This window comes from Notolepis coatsorum (genome assembly GCF_963971535.1).
Source record: "Notolepis coatsorum genome assembly, chromosome: 4".
Classification (NCBI taxonomy): Eukaryota; Metazoa; Chordata; class Actinopteri; order Aulopiformes; family Paralepididae; genus Notolepis; species Notolepis coatsorum.
In genome coordinates this window covers 48,223,591-48,245,637 of record NC_140168.1, presented here as the reverse complement: position 1 = coordinate 48,245,637, position 22,047 = coordinate 48,223,591, and the positions used below count along the sequence as shown (strand labels likewise).

At 42.3% G+C, this 22,047-nt stretch overlaps 1 protein-coding gene across 3 annotated transcripts in view; it reads left to right on the top strand.

The window, feature by feature from the left end:
* atp9b (ATPase phospholipid transporting 9B) overlaps nucleotides 1-22,047 on the top strand; it is a gene marked incomplete at its 5' end in the record, with an annotated part of 115,182 nt that overhangs the window by 55,731 nt on the left and 37,404 nt on the right. For all 3 annotated transcript variants that reach the window (XM_084313410.1, XM_084313409.1, XM_084313411.1), the window contains 6 exons: nucleotides 1,172-1,247; nucleotides 2,481-2,557; nucleotides 7,082-7,242; nucleotides 13,191-13,333; nucleotides 15,517-15,629; nucleotides 19,675-19,926. In XM_084313410.1, the coding sequence (XP_084169536.1) occupies nucleotides 1,172-1,247; nucleotides 2,481-2,557; nucleotides 7,082-7,242; nucleotides 13,191-13,333; nucleotides 15,517-15,629; nucleotides 19,675-19,926 (822 nt within the window). The remainder of the gene's footprint in view (nucleotides 1-1,171; nucleotides 1,248-2,480; nucleotides 2,558-7,081; nucleotides 7,243-13,190; nucleotides 13,334-15,516; nucleotides 15,630-19,674; nucleotides 19,927-22,047) is intronic.

The following is a 22,047-nucleotide window of genomic DNA, read 5'->3' as shown; positions in this document are numbered from 1 at the left end:
CTCAGCCAGTCCGGTCCCCAACCCCAACCCCAATCCCCCCTCTTTTCTCTACATACATTCAGCAGTTATGAAGTGTGGTATGATGCCAATGTCAGAGCGGTCAAGCGTTGTGTAACTTGCCATTTATTTTTCATGCACCCCTTTCCCATGTTTGAGTGGATCTGACAGGATGTGGGCGCTTAGGTATCATAATTATCATATCAGGCAGGCAATTTGAGCTGAAACCAGAGCCGCCAGTCCCTGCACTCCTGACTCAAGCTTTTTTTTTTCGGCGTTGGTCTTTATTTAAGAGGGAGAGAAGAGGGATGTGGGGGGGGGGTGAAACAAGAGGCTCTCCTGGGGCTTTATTTATCACTGAAATCTCATCTACGCTCACTCTCTATACTCTTTTAAAAAGGGAGCCTCTATCGCCACGCTAAATCTCCTGAAGGTATTGATAAAGAATGCACCGCATAGCAGTACAGTGTCAGGTGCTTTAGGAGAATTAGTGGCCACAGAGTCCAAGCTGCAGGTGCCCGGTGAGCAGGGCCGCTCAGAACACACCCTGCTTTAAGTAATGCATCCATACAATGACCACGTCTCACAGAGGGATGGATATGATACAGAGCTTTTTACCCCCCCCCCCCCCCCCCCCCCCATAGTATGTTTTGATTCATATTTACAGACCGGAGTTTGCAGCATTTGGCTTACTGTATATTCACACCGTAAAATAGTCTGCGCTCTCTCTCAGTATCCCCTTTGATTTCTATGGGAATTTTATTGTTGAACTGCATCGATTTGCCTTTAGTATCTCAAATTAAAATACAAAGATTAGATTAGATTTTGTTGTCATTGCACAAGTACAGAGTATGAAAACAGAAATTAAGTATTACTTCCTGTTGTTTAGTGTCGTTGTTATCCCCCCCCCCCCCCCCCCCCTCCACCCTCACATCTGCTCCAGGTCTACACATGGACAGTAATTAGCAGTTGGCTGGTTTACAGAAATAAATTCAAGAAACTGAAGTGATTACTCATCTTCATGGTCAAATCGAGACCAGTCAATGCCAATACCGGGTTATTCACATAAAAATGCCCGTGGTCCTTTACATTTAACACACACAACCACATTATTAGTTTCACTTGTGCAAACGGTTTAGTGTGTGATGTTGACTCCTTTTCATTTCTCCTGCAGGAGGACAGCGACCCACAAGTCCACGAGAGCCTGAGTATCGAGAACACCCTGTGGGCCAGCACCGTTGTCGCGTCTGGTAAGCTTTTAATGCGTCGGTCGGGGGAATCGTCTCATCTCTCATCTGTTTTACGTTGCGTCATGGATTGTTCTGGGAGATATTCCAGGTTATTTCGATATCCCCTTTACCACTCAGTCCCCATGTCATTAAACCTTGATGGGCGGTTTGTCAGAAACAATTATCTGCACTTTGACGGAAAAAAAAACCAAACTGTATGATTGAGGTAATCGTCTCCGACTCCAGTCAAGCTATTCCCTTCAGAACGCTTGTGTCAGTTGAGAGTGTGTGACGCACCAAGTGTTGGCCACACCATTGATTTGCGGTGTCGTCCCCCGTCCGGCCTGACCTTGACCAGAGACAGACACACACTCACACACACTAGAGTCTAACTTAGACCCCTGACATCATCCCTGCCTGCCTGGGAATGTCATTGTCCTCGGCGAACCTCTCCTTGAAGGACACTGGATAGCTTCTACAACAGTGTTGTTTGGGATGGTACTGGATCCTCTTATTATGAGCTGTGAGAAGTTCACATATTTAAATGAACGCTTTTCCGCATGTCGCGCCATTTGTCACTTTTTTTTCTTTTTTATTCCTGAACAAATTATTCATTACCTTCCACTTACTTTCACATGTGGACCACTACTCGCCTAACTCTCTCTATCTGTCTCTCTCTCTCTCCCTCTTTCTCTCTCTGTTATCTGTCTCTCTCCCTCTTTCTCCCTCTGTTATCTGTCTCCCTCTCTCTGTTTTCTATCTTCTGTCTGTCTGTCTGTCTGTCTGTCTGTCTGTCTGTCTGTCTGTCTGTCTGTCTGTCTGTCTGTCTGTCTGTCTTTCCATCCGTCCGTCTGTCCGTCTTCTTTATTCAGCCCATTCCTAACTGTTATAGTCCTGGGGGATTGCAGGGGGCCGTATTTAAGTTTATTAGTGGTCTTGCTCTCCCCATTAAGCTCATTTGATATTAATGACACATTCATCTTACCGTAATAAGGCCACCTTAACGAATCGGCAAATAAAGATGGTGGGGTATTGATCTGGTTTTATGAGCTTCCATAGAGAGCCCTGGGAGCCTTAATGCATTAAACCCTTGTCTGTCTGTGTGACTTGAGTGGCTGGGAGACAGAGCAGCCATGGAGTAGCCGTTATTGTGTTTCTTCTCATGTAGTTCATCTTACTTGACCACCACCACGACTCTGTGTGTGTGGTCCTGTTAATGAGCAGCATTACTTTCCTTGTCTCTCTGTTTGGCAGGCACAGTGATAGGGGTGGTGGTCTATACGGGCAAGGAGACCAGGAGTGTATTGAACACGTCCTGCGCCAAGAATAAGGTGAATGTTTTTATCTCCACCTGGGGGGACATCATGTCATCATGTCATTGTGTGTGTGTGTGTGTGTTTTATTTGATTTAATTTCTTTGTCCATTGAAATACATATCGAGGATAAAGTTACACCTTTTGAACACAAGAAGGTGATACTACACAGGTTTGAACACGAAAACACATGCATACAGTGGAACAGAGGACTGAGCAATCACGTATTAAACAATGATGCATCTATTTCTAAGCTGGCCCCCCTATACCATTGTTTATGGAAATCCCTACTAATGTGTAGGCTACTGTCTGTCAGCTGGCTAGTTACTTGTCAACACAGTTGGTTTTTTTTCCCTTCCCGCAGACAAGATCTCTGTGTATGTTGTGCGAGTGTGTTTGGATACTGATAATTATAATTCATGATCATAGATGATGTCTGCATTTGTTAAATATTGTAGATGTGTTTGTTTGCTCTGTGTGAGAGAAAAAAATAAATGTGTAGCTAGCTGCTGCCTGGTGGAGCACACCTTTCTAGTTTTATGTCTGCAGTAGGCGGAGCAATATATATACGTAGTCTAACAATATTGAGACAAAGACTGAATCTATACCTGACGTTTCCTTCAGCTAGATAGCATGAGGACATAATTTCATATAGAATACATACATGGAATAATGAAAGTGGTGCTAGATTGAGAAGGGGCTGTCTCAAGGAGCGGGATCAAATGAATGAAAGTTCACAGTATATTATGTCCATATTATGTCCTCATGCTCAGAATGGATCAGAAATAGTTCCCCCCCAATCAATGAAGGACGTATGGCATGTACTGTACACATACGTTTTATGTTGTCTCATATGAACTCCAATCAGCACCTGTTCTGGTTGTGTTTTGTGTCTTCCATTTCCTTCATTGACCAAAGAGTGTGTTATTTGATTTGTGTGACGTAATAACGTTGAATATCCATTGAATAACATACAGGAGCACAAAATACTTCAATGTACAGTATAAGGCCCTTGTTTAGATTGTGCTTGTGTGTTTGTGTTGCCATTGTTTGGCACAGATTTTGATTGATTTGCATTAAGGATAGACATTTGTTTTTAATTATTACCATGTAAAGAGGGACGTCTTACTGTAATTCACATTCCATTCAAAGTAAACATGTGATATAAGGCTGTTATAGCATTCAGCTGTTCACCAAAGCGAGGGTTAAACAACTGACATTTGATTTCTCAGGATAGTAAAGGCCACTGCCTGCTGGGTGGTGCAAGCATACATGTAAAGGATTTAGAAAAGCTATAAAGCTTTACAAAGTAGCAGTTGCTCAAAGTTTTCTCCCCTCACTCTCGCTCTCGCTCTATTTCCTCTCTGTCTGTAATCACTAATCAATCACTATAGCGAGGTGGTTTTTTAACCTTGACTCTCCAGATAAAGTTGGACCTGTCAGTGCTAAAGGTCGGCCGCCAGATGCTAATTAACCAAGAGGGAAATTAACTAACAGAGGATTTAAATGACATTTCCAGCACAAAGCTAATCCTGCAGAATCCCCATCGAGCGCTCTTGTCCCCAGATTGAGGAGATTAATGAAAATGTGCTTCTAAATATAAGATTTTTTTTTATCCTGGAAGATCGTCAGGTGAGATAGACACGGGTCAACTGATAGAGGGGTGTTTGGACGAGATCTCTCGCTGGCACTGTTTTCTGGCAAATGGTGTAGAAGACTTATCTCCATCACACAGTGACATTTACACACACACACACACACAGAGTTCTCACCTGCAATTGTCTGTTCTGACGCTCTCTGCACCATGACATCGTCTCTTCTGACTGTGATTTAAAAAAAAAATTATACACCCATTCCTTTTAATAAGAACGCTGATGTGGCTGGTCGAAAACGGCTGGCGGCCTGGGTGTTTTGTGAAAGCTCCACGCCGGCTGAGAGGAATTCAATATTTCAAGGAGATGATGTCACAAGTGCCAATATGGAGAGTGGAGATTGGAGGGGGAAAGTCGATACAGTGCAGCTAAAGTCACCAGAATGTTTTGGCCTCATATAATCTGCTGTGACACCAGCCCACGACAATGCCTGCGCTTGATCTAGCTGACAGAAACGTCAGGTATAGATTCAGTCTTTGTCTCAATATTGTTAGACTATCCCCCCCCCCCCACACACATATGAAGAAACACAACAATGTTAACATACTTGATGAGAAAAAGACGGATCATTAAAGACTGTTTGTGTTCCAGTACTCTGATCTTTTACCATGTTTCTCAGTAGGGCTGTCAAAATTGGCCAAAAATTACATTTGACTATTCCCTCTAAAAAACACATAGGTTTGAACCATTCGAATAACTATTGTTGCTCATAATTACCTTTTAAGATCAATATGCATTGCCTACACCAGCATACATGTAGAATAATGTATTATCTCTCTCTCTTTCAGTGCATGAGGAGAAAGTGGTGCTAGATTGAGAAGGGGCTGTCTCAAGGAGCGAGATCAAATGAATGAAAGTTCACACTATATAGAGTGGACATTCATACACAGCAATGCGCCTCTGAGCAAGGTGTGATAAACATGGAACAATATATTTTCCTTGACATGAAATAGTAATCAAACCATTGGGGCTTCTGTCTCAATATCTAGAGGTTTTACCCTGAGGGATGATTTACAATAAAGTGCAAAAAAAAAGGAAAAGTAGGCTACTTACGTTCTTAATGCTAGAACTCCCAAAATGCTAGCATAAAAAAAGAAGGTAGGCCGGCTTTAGTTTACATACAGTAGCTTGCATACAACTTTGTCTCGCGGTTCTACAAATTGAAGTATTTCCAAACGTTCTTCATCTTCATCGCTAAATGAAAGTGTTATGTTGCGTGTCTCCTGTCCGCCATGCAGCGCATTCAGGCTCACGTGAGAAGTCCAGAGGAAGACAGCCGCGGGCTGTTTTTTCTTCTTTCTTCTTCACAATCTAATATACATTTTCTCAATCTAACTTTTTTTTATTAACTTTTTTTAATAAAAAAATTTATATTCAACTATAGAATATTTCTTGACAGCCATATTTCTCTTCACATCTTCACATCTTACAACAATTAAAAAAACGCTCACCACATATCTCGGAAAACTGCTTTTTCGGGCTACCTTGATTTTCTGTCTCACAAGCACTACTGAGATCCCTATATATATATATAGGGGTTTAACTCACTGAATATTCATGTCCCTGGCCAGCAATTCTTCACCAAAAAAGAAAAAAGAAAGAAAGAAAAATACAAGCCACACAGGCAGATCGAATCATTCCTTTCACTTTTAATGGGCCCGGGATGAATGGGGTAAAATATGCACTTTTATTCATTGATAGCATCTTTTAGGTTGAGGTAATTGAGTCCTTTCTCCCCCCTTGACTGAATGAATAATGACTTCATCTGATCCTCGGAGAGCCGCTGGAACATTTAGACCGGACCATTGTTGGAGCAGAAGGGGATCCTTTGCTTTTCAGGCGTCCACTGTGTTCCTCCGTCTTAATTTTTCTTCATTTTAATCCACCCAAACCCCCTATTTTTCTCAATAGCTCAAGCATGAACCATGTAGTGAGGCACCAGGGTGAGGAGATATCCTCCTCCTCCCTCTCCTTCTCCTCCTCTCCGTTGCACCGCTACTGGGAGTTTTAACAGCAACTGATAAATCAGTCACTGGTCTCTCCAAGTTCTCCGGGGAATAAGGGGGTGTGGGGGGAGAGGGGGGGGGTGACTTAGCTGCACAGGAATTCTCCTGCTTCTTATACGTGTGTGTGTGTGCCCCCCTCCCCTCCTTTTCAGAGCAGCCCCTTTTTATTTGGGGGGAGATGTTATGTTTTGCTGTTTTTGTAAGCATGGTGCGGAGATGAAAGCTCTCTGTGTTCAGAGGGGCTTCGCTGCAAGCCCTGCTGGAGGGGGGGGGGGGGGGGGGGGCAGGGCAGGCTACCTCTTTATTTGTCATCATTTTCCCACATGCTCGATTGGCTGCCTCGATACACTCGGAAAAATAACCCCTTGCTTTTTTCTTATTTTTTTCCCCCCGTAAGAGCTGTTACGATATGGGAACTTCCTCTGTTTTTATTTGAGTACTCTTCACCTACTGTTGCATTCAGGGAGGTTCACGAGAACAACAAATTCAGTTTATGGTTTAACAGAAGAAAAGTGGAACCAATAAAATCGTAGACGCCATACGCACCGTTTGCATGATAAAAGCCTGTGGCTAAGAATGTTTCTCCCTGAGGGGGCACACTGTTTGATGCGAACGGGCGGTGGAAAACTAACGAGGGGCCCTCACTAATAAAAGTAGATAATACTTGTTAGAAATTAAGTTAGATGTTGGCTTTTTTTTTAATATATATTCTATACTTTGCATCGTAAGTTTATAAACTATTTTAAAATGTTAAAAATTAAATTAGAACGGTGGAACATAGAATAGATGAAACCTTTTCACTTGTCATAAGTTGTCACGAGTGTTTGAACTCTGGTTTTACTACTCAAGTTAACCGTTGACCTTTATCCCTCTGACCCCTGCAGGTGGGCTTACTGGACCTGGAGCTGAACCGGCTCACCAAGGCCCTGTTTCTGGCCCAGGTGGTTCTGGCCGTCGTCATGGTAGCGTTACAGGGCTTTGTGGGCCCTTGGTTCCGCAACCTGTTCCGATTTGTTGTGCTGTTCTCCTATATTATCCCTATCAGGTATTGTAAAACGTTCTTTTTTTTTTGTTATGCAAAGCACCTCAATGACCGGTCAGTCACTCACTCACTGTTAGCGACTCTGCCCCTAGTGGCAGCTCACCAACAATGTGGCAATGTGGGTCCTTTTTCAATATTTTGAAGATCTTTTTACTTTGATCCCCGCTCTACACAGTTGCCCAGAGCGATCTGCATCATTTAGGCACGTCCCGACACATTGGAACTGCATTCTGATCGACTATCACCAGGTGGCAGTATAGTCCGTGTCTGAACTGCAATGGCTTGGGGGCTGATAGTCAGCTTCACTTTCAGTTTCTCCTCGCGAGTGGCCCCTCCTTCTGCTGGGACAGAAATTCACAGTCCTCGCCTCGGAATTCCGTTGCATAAGCGTATTGGACCATCGAAACGTGTATAGACATACACTCTTAATCGCGATGGCGATCACTTGGAATTATTCTTTTGGAATACCTTCTGGCTAAGGTAAGGTAAATTCTATGTCTATTTTACCTAATCTGAAACGTGTTTTTCTAACGATCAGAGTTCTGTGTTTCACCGGACGAAAAACATGCTCTGCAAACGCGATCATAGTTTTGAGTTAAAACTACCCCCCCCCCCCCCCTCCCTCCCCCCTTGATGATTTTTCGATGATACATATATACAAGTCATATACCTTTGATATGGGAGTATTCGGGGTTTCAGGGGATCAGCCAGAACGGTTTGGGCTTATTGCACATAATGTGTTTTATCTCGCAATCTATGAAAAAATACTATTATCTTGGAAATGGGCGCTGTTTAGCGTGTAATAAACAAACTACAGCGTGTGGAAACAAACTATTATTCCCATGCTGCACTACAAGTAATGTTTGTCAAAATTAGCCACACCGTGTCTCTACAGCTATAATACAGAACACACACAGCTTAGCAAACATAGTGCAACGACCACGGAAACGATTATAAGGCTGGCATTCTAAGGGTAACTTTAACCAAACAGCGTGGCACACTTTGAGCGCCAGCTATTAGCCATCCCCCGTTCCCCCGGCGCCAAGCTAAAAGATAGGCATTTTCACTGTGCGTCACTATGTTTGGAGAGCTATATCTATATTATAGCTATGGAGACAATACTATGGTCATTTGACAGTCACTTTCTCCCGTCGACCATGCAAAAAAAGAGATAATTTTTTCAGGTGGAATTGACGTGGAATTGATGTCAGATAGTCCTTACCTTTGATCAGGGTTATTCCAAAAAGAATATTCCAATTGTCTGATCGCGATTTCCAGTATTGATGTCCATCTGGTCCTGGACATAATTTGGCACAACTTATGTATCGAGTGTGCTAGATGCGTTTCGAAGTGGTCGGATGAAGCGATTTACTTGGCTTCGTCTAAATTCTCCGCGCCAACCATATACGATGTAACACACGGTGAGAAATACGCTTTCAAAGGGTGGGCGATACTGCCACCTAGCAGGATGCAGCCGGTATTGCACTTTGGGGATCTCAGAATGATTTCCTATGATAATACGAGGTCTGTGAACCTGAATAGAATATTAAAATCGATCCAAAAGCGTAATATGTGTTTGGCGCCCAACGGTCGCAGAATGAGATAACGGGCGTTTCGTCCGGTGACACACAGGACTGTGATCGTTAGAAAAACACGTTTCAGATTCGGTAAAATAGACATAGAATGTACCTTACCTTAGCCAGAAAGTATTCCAAGAAGAATATTTCCAAGTGATCGCATCGCCATCGCGATTACCAGTGTATATGTCTATACACGTTTCGATGGTCAAATACGCTTATGCAACGGAATTCCGAGGTGAGCAGTGTGAATTTCTGTCCCAGCAGAAGGAGGGGCCACTAACCGAGGAGAAATGAAAGTGAAGCTGACTATCAGCCCCAAGCCATTGCAGTTCAGACACGGACGATACTGCCACCTGGTGATAGTTGATCAGCATTGCAGTTCTAATGTGTGGGGACGTGCCTAAATGATGCAGATCGCTCCCGGCAGGTCTGTAGAGCGGGGATCAAAGTAAAAAGATCAAACGATCCAAAATCGTTTTTGGCACTGAACGCTTGTCGGCCAAAAACGTAATATGTAGTTTTTGGCAGTGAATGTGTTAACTCATTCCGGGCCAACAGCGCCCTCTGCTGATGGCCCTTTCCGTGCCAGCGCTTTAGTCAATGGGAGGACAGTGATATTTTGCGAACGCTTAAACTATATCTTAAATGATGGCTATGGGTCTAATACACCCATTGCTTATCAATGATAATTTCCGTTTTATACCGTTTTGAATACGAGTAGTTTTGGAGATTTCTAGTAATTCCAGAGAAATCTGCGATAATAGCCCTTTAGTGGAATACACAAAACACGTTGTAATTTTTCGACTGATTTATGAATCGTTTTCAAATAAACGCTAGATTATCGATAGTATATGTGTCCTCATGTATGAAGAGAAGCGGGGTCTGAAAAAAACGCTTCCAAGTACTTTGGTCGGCGCTAACGGCACGCACACACACACTCCGATAACGGTGATAGGAACATCTGATTACCCCAAGATTCGTAACATAAAGGCCTTACCTCACATCTGATGTCATGCAAAAAGATTAATCCAATTCCTGATCGCCATTCCAAATATCGATCGCGTCCATTGATCCAACGTTATAGTCCAAAACACAATGATCCACGATGCTCCCTGTGGGGGGACTCAATGCAATGGTATCCAGCTGCATGCCCGAGAAGTAAAACCTAAGAAGTAAAAAAAAAAAAAAAAACTATCCAGTATTTAGGGCTGACCTGCAATTCTTTTTGGGGAATTCGAAGCTTCGGGGCAGAGATTCGATTTTAATTCGAAGCTTCGAGATAAAAAAAATATATAATTATTATAAATACTTATTTTTTTATTTTATTTTTTATGTTGTGTACAGCACTTTGTTCAACTTTGTCAGTGCTGTAAAGTTTAAACCTTTTTAAATCTTAGACAAACGAAACACTTTGCTTTCATGAAATATTGTAAGCCATCATTTGAGGCTTTATAAAAGCAGCACAATGAACACAAATCTGTCAGTGCCGAGTCCGACCTCATCTTAAATAACAAACAGCATTGCTTGTTGTAATTAACAAAGAGAGGCAGAGTTGATTTAGCTAATTTTTTTTTAAATGTAAATTTTTTTTTTTTTTTTTCATATTCGAATCCCATGCCCATCAAACAAAGCTTCGAAGTATTTAAGACAGCCCTACCAGTATTCCATTTCCTCATTGACGGCAATGCATTCTGTGTTTTTCACTTCCTGTTTTCGCTCGTCAATTTTCACCTACAGTAGATCCCTGATTCGCACAACCCCACGTGGGGTATCATTGGAAAGCTACACTCATTGGCTACAACCCTGTAATTTCTTTTCGCAATCTGCGAATGATTGACTTCTAGAGCGTGTAAAAAGTTGCACGCCTGACATATCCGCATGTAACTCGAGAACCGAGACACAGATTGACTGAGGTGGCATTCGAACGGCAGCAAACAGGGCTTTAATTCTATATATAATATGTGACTCTGCATCGTCTAGGCCGACTTGTGACGGCAGGTTACATTCCTCAGAAATCGCGAAAATGTCTCGCATTTCAAAAATAGCTCAAAATTGAAATATTGCATTTTTGACTGCTTTGAAATGTTCTTTCTCTGATTCCTTATTTGCAAAACTTAATACAACTTGTAAATGAGTTAATTATTGTTAGATTGTCAGACAGTATGTATTCAGAAACATTGGGAAAAGACTACATTTGCGGGGAGCGGAGCCTCTGAGGGGGTGTGGTCTGGTGTGTGTGAACGCCTGTTCATTACAGCTCATTCATTACAGGGTACTTGAGAGGTGCTAAAGCAGACACAGACAGAGAGAGAGCTCTGCTTTCATCATAGTGGAGAGAACGAAGCGTTCGAAAAAAGCATGCATAGTGTAACATTAAGTTACACTGCTATCTTAACGTTAGCAAGCTAAGCATGCATAGTGCGACGTGTGTAACATTAAGTTGCACTGCTATCTTAACGTTAGCAAGCTAAGCATGCATAGCGCGACCTGTGTAACGTTAAGTAACTTGTGTTCCGCTGGGAAAGACCGTTCATCACTACATACAACTTGGTTTAATCCAAACATCCATTCAGAAACTTTGTATTATGAAATAATTCTGGGATGTCTGACTATTTCCCTATGCATTGGTGCGAGTTTAGCTGACAGTGTATCCATAAAGTCCATGACATAAGTTCAATGTCATCTCTTGTTGTGTTTGAGGTGGATGTTGTTGAGTGTGTGGGGTTTTTCATGTATCAATTTGAAACAAGCCTCTTGACTGTTATTAGGGATGTTAAAAATAGCTAATAATATTATTCAATATTAGACATTCATTGATCCAGAGGCAACCGGCTATTCGTCTGCTATTTGTAGATATATCAAGACAACAACACAACTTGCCCTCAGGGACAATAATATTTCTTCTATTTCCATCTATAATATCAGTGATTATGACCAGACGGAACACTAACAAAGGAAAGGGCTAATTTAGATACAGTATGTATTATTTACAGATAATTGAAGGTACCTCAAAACATGAAACCAAGCCATGTCACACATCGTGTGTGTGTGTGTGTGTGTGTGTGTGTGTGTGTGTGTGTGTGTGTGTGTGTGTGTGTGTGTGTGTGTGTGTGTGTGTGTGTGTGTGTGTGTGTGTGTGTGTGTGTGTGTGTGTGTGTGTGTGTGTGTGTGTGTGTGTGTGTGTGTGTGTGTGTGTGTGTGTGTGTGTGTGTGTGTGTGTGTGTGTGTGTGTACTAGTCTATATGCATGAAATGTGCATCTATGGCATCTCTAGCCTCTACAAGTCAGGTTTTCATTGCCATCAATTATTTTTAGTTCCTTTTCTCCACAAGTGTACACAAGTATACCCACATACCCCACTCCCACTACATAAGGTTAACCTTTCACTACCACTACAGAAGGTTAACCTTTCACTACCACACTACATACGGTTAACACTTTCACTACCACACTAGATAAGGTTAACATTTCACTACCACTACAAAAGGTTAACCTTTCACTACCACACTACATTATGGTTAACACTTTCACTACCACACTACAGAAGGTTAACCTTTCACTACCACACTACAGAAGGTTAACTTTACACTACCACACTACAGAAGGTTAACCTTTCACTACCACACTACAGAAGGTTAACCTTTCACTACCACACTACAGAAGGTTAACCTTTCACTACCACAATGCAGAAGGTTAACCTTTCACTACCACAATACAGAAGGTTAACCTTTCACTACCACACTACAGAAGGTTAACTTTTCACTACCACACTACAGAAGGTTAACATTTCACTACCACACTACAGAAGGTTAACCTTTCACTACCACACACATTTTTTAATTACTATCATGACTATTTTCCTTTATCCTCTGGGTAGGTTGTGTTGGAGGTTTGCAATTTGCAGGGTCACAAGACAAAGGCCTCAGACTGGAAAGCTACAGTACCAGGTGTTAATTACCCTAGAGAGAGGGGGGCCATGGATTACAATGAATTCTGGGTGAAAGAGTTCTTCACGAGTGTGGCAGTTAATCACTTTGATTCAGATAATGGGTGTTTTCTCAGGAAACAGTACTGTGATATCAGCATGATTCATAATACATAGACTGAAAACTATATCCCCGTGATGGCATATTTTGAAGGTATGAATCTGTACTTTCATATTACCGGTATGTTAAAAAAAAAAAAAAATTGAAGATTCCTCAACAAGACCATAATGTCTATGGCTAGGCATATATGTTGTATAAAAAATGCAGACCAGAGCCGCTAGACGCTCGCAAAGTGCTGTGTTCAGCCGGTGGGCAAAAAAGGGCCATTGCACGTTATGTGGTTAAGGCCTAATCCCTTTTTCTTTTCTTTTGTTTCTGTGCGTAGCCTTCGTGTCAACTTGGACATGGGCAAGTCGGCCTATGGCTGGATGATCATGAAAGATGAAAACATCCCCGGTACCGTTGTTCGAACCAGCACCATCCCAGAGGAACTGGGACGACTAGTCTATCTACTGACGGACAAAACAGGTAGGATACATAGAGCTAATTGACTGACACTACCAAACATGGGTGTTTTTTTGTGCTATCAAGAACAAGTCTTTCAGGTTGGTTTTTGCAAATCGATAGCTGTAACAAAATAGAATGAATAAAATGTGACATAATTCTTCCAAATGTCAGTGTTGGAACAAGAACCGACACGCTTGAATGTGCAGTGATTTTCTACGCTGGCTTCATGACTGAGGACCACTGTGGTCAGACTGACTACATAAAGCATCTTCGGACCAAGCGGTTCTGGGGACTCCCTGAGAAGAACTACCCACTGGGGAGCTCCCCTGAGAACTACATACCTTCAAGGACTTTCCCCCCCTGTTTGCATTCACACCGCCAAAAGGAAGTGACATAAGCCAACGTGCTTCTGCCGGCTTCTGCCTTCCCCCCGGAGAAGGACAGCGGCTGGGGGCGTGTAATGAAAAAGCTTGGCTGAATTCCAGTTTGGCCAAATGGCGAACATTGGAAATAGCATTACTTCACATATAAACACAACAACACTGCTATTTTATACACTGTTGTTGTAACTAAGAGATCAGCTGAAAAAAGGTTGTGGTAATTATTTCCGTGCATAGATCACACTAGATTGATCCATTTACAACTGAGCATTTCCTGGTTGATAACAAGATGAGTGCTAAATAGCTAACTTTAAATACTTAACTTCTAAATATGAGACTGTTCTGACAGCACAATATTGATGTAACTAAAAGATTCACTCTGAAAAATTCACATGTATTTACACTACAATAGGAGGTTGACTCAGTGACTCATGCATAATGGCAGAGCACAGCTGAGCACACTTATTAGTCTGATACCACAAACTTGACATCTGGACCCATCACCGTACACTTTCATCACTCATGGTTCCTCTGTGCTGGGGGAGGACCTGCCCTGAGATTGGTGCTAAAAAAGCCCAGGAAAACAGGGTTCAGGAAAACCCTCAGTTCCTGCAGTGTGAACACAACAAAAAGGGCCTACTTTCGCCAATAGTTCCTGAACCATGAAAAAGTCCCTCCAGTGCAAAAACCCTGTTGTCTGGCCTCTGGACACAATCCGGTCACAATGCACAGTGTAAAGGGATGGAGAGGAAGCATGGGAAAAACGAAAGCAGACACAGATTTCAATCCATCCATAGGAGACACATAACGGGCATTCTCAGGCCCAATTGTGGGCAGACAGCAGTGCGGTCTCTCAACATCAGGTCTTTATGATCAGATCTCAACAAGGCGTGATACGTGTAACCTTATCCCTTTTTAGGCCATCTTCTGTTTAACTTGGTTTGCTTTAATTTCCTGATTATATATAACAAAGTGAGTGTTTGTTCTCAAATTGTGTTGGAGTGATAAACCTGCAGGGTGGTCCTAAACATGCTTCTTTGTCTCAACCCGACCAAGCTAGGTTAGGAGTGAATAGATTAGCCTCGGAGCCTATTTATCCAAGTTGATGGTTAAAGCGCATGGAAAGAGAGAGGGGACGGGGGGACGCCGACGACAACCAATCCATTAGAATTGGATAACCTTGTGGCTCTTAATGTTATTGGAAGGTAGATGCCCTCTAATCAAGTTTACGCTCTATCAATACACATTCTGGCAACCAGCATCCATTAAACGAGACTGTTTGCCCCCATTTTCAATCGTTTTTCCCCCCCCTGCCCAATCTGAATGCTCAGTCACTCAATCTCTTTCTATGTGTCGTTGTGTTGTGTTGGTTAGTCAGGAGAGCACAAGGAGTCCATTTGTAATGAGATTAGGTCAGTGAGGAGGGACTCGACATCTCCTGTAGGTCCCATGACCGCATTAGTCACTTTAGATATTCTTATGAGGGCCAACGTTGTTGTTTTGTTTTGTTGGGGGGGAGTTTTTATTGTCTGAAGATGATCAAATTCTTACGACAAAGCTGATCACAGCTAATTAATACATTAGATATTAAATAAGTTTTGTCTGGAAGAATGTTGATGCAGAGTTAAAATAAACATACCGGTAGTGTGTTTGATTAACTCAAGTGCTACTCGGTCAATGATCAACACAAACCAATTATGTTTGTCAGGACAGTATATGTGTAATGAGGCAAATCGCCACATAAAACAAATAACTCATTCAGTATCGGTGTATGAATGCGGTGGTTTTCTCATGGAGTCGCTGGGTGTGTTTGGTGAACTGCAGGCACGCTGACTCAGAACGAGATGATCTTCAAGCGGCTGCACCTGGGAACTGTGTCGTACGGAACGGATACCATGGATGAGATCCAGAGCCACATAGTCCAGTCATACGCACAGGTAATTCACGTACAACTCTTAAAAGCATGTGCATTGCAGTTTGTGGGGTATCACTGGAATGGTCTGGATGTGAGTATAAAATTAAGCAATAATATCAACCAATTAAAGGCAGCCATAAACAAGCACTTATGGACACATATAAGAGAGAGGAGCTTGAGCAGTAATGTGACTGCCTAATATATATTTTTTCTCATTTGGATACCGTATTTGTATTATATAAAAAACTGTAATTTCTTTTTTTTTCTCGAACACTTTTGAACTGTATGGAAATAGTCTTCGATTGTTTGACAATTTGACAACTTGTTTTATGTTTCTATGTTTGAGACAAATAAAAAATCTATCAAAAAGAATAAATCAATCAATTAATCAGGCTTCTAATGATTCCTACCTTCATAGTCCAGTCATATGATCAGTTATTAATGATTCCTACCTTCATAGTCCAGTCATATGCACAGGTAATTAATCAGGCTTCTAAGGATTCACGGATTCCTACCTTCATAGTCCAGTCATACAATCAGGTAATTAATCAGGCTTCTAATGATTCCTACCTTCATAGTCCAGTCATACAATCAGGTAATTAATCAGGCTTCTAATGATTCCTACCTTCATAGTCCATTCATACGCACAGATAATCAGGCATCTAATGATCCCTACCTTCAACTTGTTCCCTGTGATATCTGTCTCGAATCTTTCAAGAGTTATGACCAAGACCAAATCCAATTCCCTTATGTAATGTTATTCAGGATGATCAACCTTTTATAGTATTACCATTGAATGTTTAGCCCGTGTTTATGTTTCCAGGAAAAAAGAGGCCCATATTGTCCATTTATCACACGTTGTCCCTGAGCTCTCTCTCCCTGTACTGTAAGCCAGTTCTCCTCTCTGGGTGGAGGCTTGACAGAATGATATTGTTCACACACAGCCAGCTCCACACAGCTGGTCGAAGCAGCGAAACCATCTGCCCACACTGTTTATTTGTTAAGCTTGGCTAATGAAAAATGACTAGTCTTTTTAGCGGCACACAGCCGAAAGCAGAGCAGAGCGGTGACGCTTTAGTCCAATGGACCTATCTCAAACCCTGCCCTGTTTTCTTCATTTGCCAATCACAACTGGGGAAAGTGACAGTTGTGATTGGTAGATCAAGAAAAGAAGGTGGAGTTTGAGATGGGTCCATTTGTCCACAAGGGAGTTGTGATTGGAGGATTAAGAAAAGAGGGTGAGGTTTGAGATAGGTCAATAGTCAGTTTAGCATCATCGTGAGAGGTGTATGACTAGATTAATTTGATTACATTTTACTGAGAGCATATTGGTTTAATTTCTGTTGAATGATGAGTTGAAAGTATATTGTTGCCAATATTCTGTGTTGAATTGGCTTTATCTTTTAGGATGTGTTATCAAATGATTACCGGTACTAATCTGTCAGACGTGTAGTAGATAGTGGGGCTGCTCGATTATGGCAAAAATCATAATCGCAATTATTTTGATGACTGATATTGAAATCACCATTATTAACACATTGACCGCCAGCACCAGGGGGCGCTGATACCCCATTCATCGCAAGTTCTTTATTCAATGGATATAGTTTTAGACTGTGACATTTGCGAGTGCTTAACATATATCCTATATTATATCTATGGGTCTAATCATGCCATCAGGTCTCAGTGAGTTGCTTCTAGTCAACATGCCCGAGACAGATTGTTTTTTCATTGGTACATTTCTGTTTTATACTGTTTTGAATAGAGTATGGTTTGGGTATTTTTCAGTAATTCCAGGAAAAAGGCGAGAAAAAAGCATTTTACTGTAATCCAGTCATCACTAGGGTTGGGCACCAAGAACCGGTTCTAATAGGAACCGGTTCCTAACTTCCGGTTCTGGAACCGGAAGTAACATATTTGCATTTCGATAAAAAAATTCTATTCTTTAAAAAAATATATATATATTTTTTTTACTTTGTTAATTCATACCCTAGTTACAGTACAGCAACCAAATGAAACTGTATCAAGTCAACTGACAATGTGAATAGTATGAAAACAATTATGAATTATGAATAGATATAGCGAATAAATGAAACAACGATCCCAAAAACGAGTTAACTCGTTTCTGACGCTCTGCGCATGGCGGCCAATAACGAGTTAAATACGATTACTCATTGATTTGAGAACATCATTTGACGACGACTGAATTTGTTTTATCTTTCTTCTCGACCAGAGGGCGGTCTTTTTGTCATCTTATAGAAGTTACCAAAGACGTTTAAAAATAACTGTAGAAACTACTGTTTGGGCCTGGTGGGGGCGGGTGGGGGCAGTGGAAGGGTGCGCTGTATTTACAACACAAGACAAAGTTAGAGCAACATGGCATGCGGCACAATAATCGTTTTTATCTCTATTATTGCGTTTTCATGATCGAAGCCAAAATTGTAATTAAAATCGAAACTCGATTAATCGCCCAGCCCTAGTAGATAGCACTGCACTGTGGCGGTTGCATGGAGTATTGACCCTCCTCTACACCTGTCTCTACCAGTAAATCAGGAACTCCTCTGACGAGCTGAACCACTTCTCTCTCTCTCTCTCTCTCTCTCTCTCTCTCTCTCTCTCTCTCTCTCTCTCTCTCTCTCTCTCTCTCTCTCTGAAACCACTCGATTGCTTTTTCATGAAAGGTTGTCATCTCGCGTCCTTTTTTGTAGAGGAGTTCCCGCTCCCCTCCCAGCCTTGGCATGGACTGAAGGTTAATAAGCCCAAATCATACGCTCTGCCGGAGCACATCAGCCCTGTCACACCCAGCTGGCACGGTGGGCCGCCCGCCTGCCTGCCTCCCCGGCTCACGAGCCGCCACAGAGTTAAATGGATGGGCGTCGCTAGAGGAAGGCAAGACATAAAGGAGCCTCAAACCAGATATGACATGATAAAGATGGTGATACAGCAGACCCACCCCCCCACCTCGCTGTGTCATTCACTTTGAAACAGTGGTGTCAAAGAGAATTGTCCCAGAGTGGGAGCGGTTCAGCCTTAGTGCTGCGCTGACGGAGAAGGGAAACGCTTCCGAATAAATGTTGTAGTTAATGTCGTTTTTCCCCCGCCAGATAGTAAATAGTAGTTATTCAGCAGAGTGAAGAAGATGTCTCACTGGATCATAACTGAACTCTGGTTATACTGAAGTCCCACCAGGGTTCCAAATGAGAAAAATAAATGTTTCCCTTTGATTCTTTGGCATTTCTCGGGCACTGGAATAGCATAAAAGTAATAAGACATTGTCTACACTTTACCATGTGCTAGTTTCTTGATGGGCTCCGTTCCGCCGACAAACATGTCCACAGTGACGGCTCCTCTCACGCTGACCTTTTTTGCTGCCGGGGTCTCGAGCTACAATATGATCTGATCATCTTCATCCTCGATCCCAAACCCAGTCCACATCTTACACTCATCAGTTAAATTAATTGTAGTGTCCTATTTTCTACTATGTTGATGATGATGATGATGATGATGATAATTTAATGTTAATGTCTCCAGATATTTTCGTGATATGAACAAAAGGAGAAAAGCGAATGAAACATTCGCCCCCCCCTTAACTGATTTTTCTAGGGCATTATGATAATCTTTGCCCCAAGCCCATGTACCAAAGAACCTATTTTTTTTTTTTTTAAAGGTTTTTTTATTTGAGTTTTATCGCTTTATTACTACTGGGCAGTCCAGTAGGGAGAGACAGAGGAGAAATGGGAGACAGAGTGGGGGAAGACATTCGGGAAATAACGACGGATTCGGGAATACCCGGGTCGCCCGTGTCGCGGCTGAGCGCGCTATGTGGTTCGCCACTGGGGCGCCCCGTACCAAAGACATTTTGATTCAAATAACCTATTATTTTAAATCATACCAGAATTCTACAATTATACTGAAGTCATACTGTACACACGGTAGTAATGAGGTGTGATTCAAACAACCTCATCATACCACAGTTATACTGAAGTCATACACATGGTAATAATGAGGTGTGATTCAAACAACCTCATCATACCGCAGTTGGATCTGATGTTCAGACTGTTTTGTTTCAGGTCACCTCCCAGCCATCCAGCGCTGGTGCTAGCGGCTCCACACCGGCGCGCAAGTCCCAGGCAGCGGCTCCGAAGGTCCGCAAGAGCGTCAGTAGTCGCATCCATGAGGCGGTGAAGGCCATCGCCCTGTGTCACAACGTCACGCCCGTGTACGAGTCGTGCGCCGGCACAAACGGCGAGACGGAGTCTGCTGAGGCCGACCAGGACTTCAGTGACGACAACCGAACCTACCAGGCATCCAGCCCCGATGAGGTACATCTGAGCTCAAGTGTCATTGTCTTATTTGTCAGGCGAGTGTCTGGGAAGATTTCGATGTACCGGACAAATGGAATCAATTCTGGTCAAATATTATCTGTGTTTATTGAGCTTATTGCAATAACGTTGAGCCCTGATGCTTAAAGGTCCTGTGTCTTATAAATGGCCTTTTCCAGTGTTTAGCATTGTTTTATAGCAATGGGAGTTTGTATCAATGGGTCTGTTTCTCTAATCCTCATTTTGGCGGATTGCTCTAATTAAGTTGAGACAATCTCCTCCCCCAGTGAACTAGGTCATTCTGATTTGACTCGCTTGGCTACGTAGCAAGGAGCTGATCTGCAGTAACGCCCCCTCTAAGGTTGTAGGGCAACCATTCGCTCAACAACAGAGCGAGTAGAAATACCCGACACTTCCTCAAGCGGGTTTTGACAGAGAGAGGCAGAGAGCGAGCGAGAGAGATAGAGAGAGATAGAGAGGGAGAGGGAGAGAGAGGGAGAGAGAGGGAGAGCGAGAGGGAGAGCGAGAGATAGAGAGGGACAGGAGCTTCTGTCGGGGAAACATGCATTTACACACACACAACCTCGACCTGCGCACGGGGGAAAACACATATTTACACACACACAACCTCGACCGGCGTGCGGTCTGGTATGGGTCTACTTATTGTCAATCAAAAAAGTCACATCTACCATTTGTTAATAATTTATGTTAAATTGCCTCCACTCTCTCTGCACTTTTTGTAACACAACTCAGTTGGTTACAATTTCAGCATGTTGTCCATCCGTATCAATAATAATAATTAATGTTACATTACCTCCACTCTGCAACAGCTCTCTCTCTCCACTCATTGAACGGCAGATGTTTTGAGACAAACGTGTTTTGGTGCAGCCAGGATGGCAAGAGTATTTTGTTCCATGTACAGTAGCACAACAGCTAGTCACAACTTAAGTGTAAGTCAGTCAGTATCAATAGTCTATGAACGTTACGCGAAGTAGGCAACATGTTATTGACACAATTTGGAAATGTACAAACACACATTATTGTTAGATAATGCTATGGTAGCTATATTAACAAGCGTTACTTAGGGGTGGGCGATATGACAATATTAAATAAATATCGGGTACAGTTCATTAACGATACACTTTTTAAACGTATCGTGGATATCGTCATGTTTCTCACAATCCCTCATGTCAGTTTCTATGCTATGCTATGCTAAATAGTGTTATTGCACTATGTCGCTCTATTGGTTGGACTCTTATATTATATTATTACTTGTATTATGCACATCGTTGCGGGTGAGACCCCCCGCATTTCACTGTATACCTGTATGCCGTGACAAATAAAACTCTTGTATCTTGTATGCCGCCGCGGCTGAGATGAGACAAGTTACTTTGGCGCAGCGCTTTACTCTCTCGTCTCTCCCTCACTTTCAAATAATTTTTTAAAGCATCTTCATGGTTTAATGCAGACATATGTTGCAGGGACTATTTTAATCGTCATGTTGGCGTGACTGTATGCTTCAAAGGGTTAAATCAAGCATTTTTAAGTACTTTAGAGGAAATGTCAAAATATCGTGATGTATATCATGTATCGTGACATAGCCAAAAAATATCGTGATATCATTTAGAGGCCGTATCGCCCAGCCCTAGCGTTACTCCAGTCCTCATTTGTTTTCCTGGTTCACACACTCACGCACACGCACGCACACACACACTCACACACACACACACACACCTCTTGTGAATCCAGCTGCTTCGCAAGGTAAACACACACACTCACACACACCTCTCGCGAATCCAGCTGCATCGCAAGGTACACACACACACACACACCTACACACACACACACACACACACACACACACACACACACACACACACACACACACACGCCTCAAGGGATTTCAGAATGAGACTTCTGTTTGAGCTAGATTTCTGTTTCAGTGGTGAAAACAACCAAATAAATGGTGCCTTCATAAAAACAAGAAGGAATTATTATTGACATTATGACTGAGAGATTTAGATATGTCGGACAGCAACAGATTTTGCCGTAAAAACAAAAAAACAGGAAACCCTGGGACAGAGTGCACAATTATAGATTCATAATGGCCTTGTCCTCAAA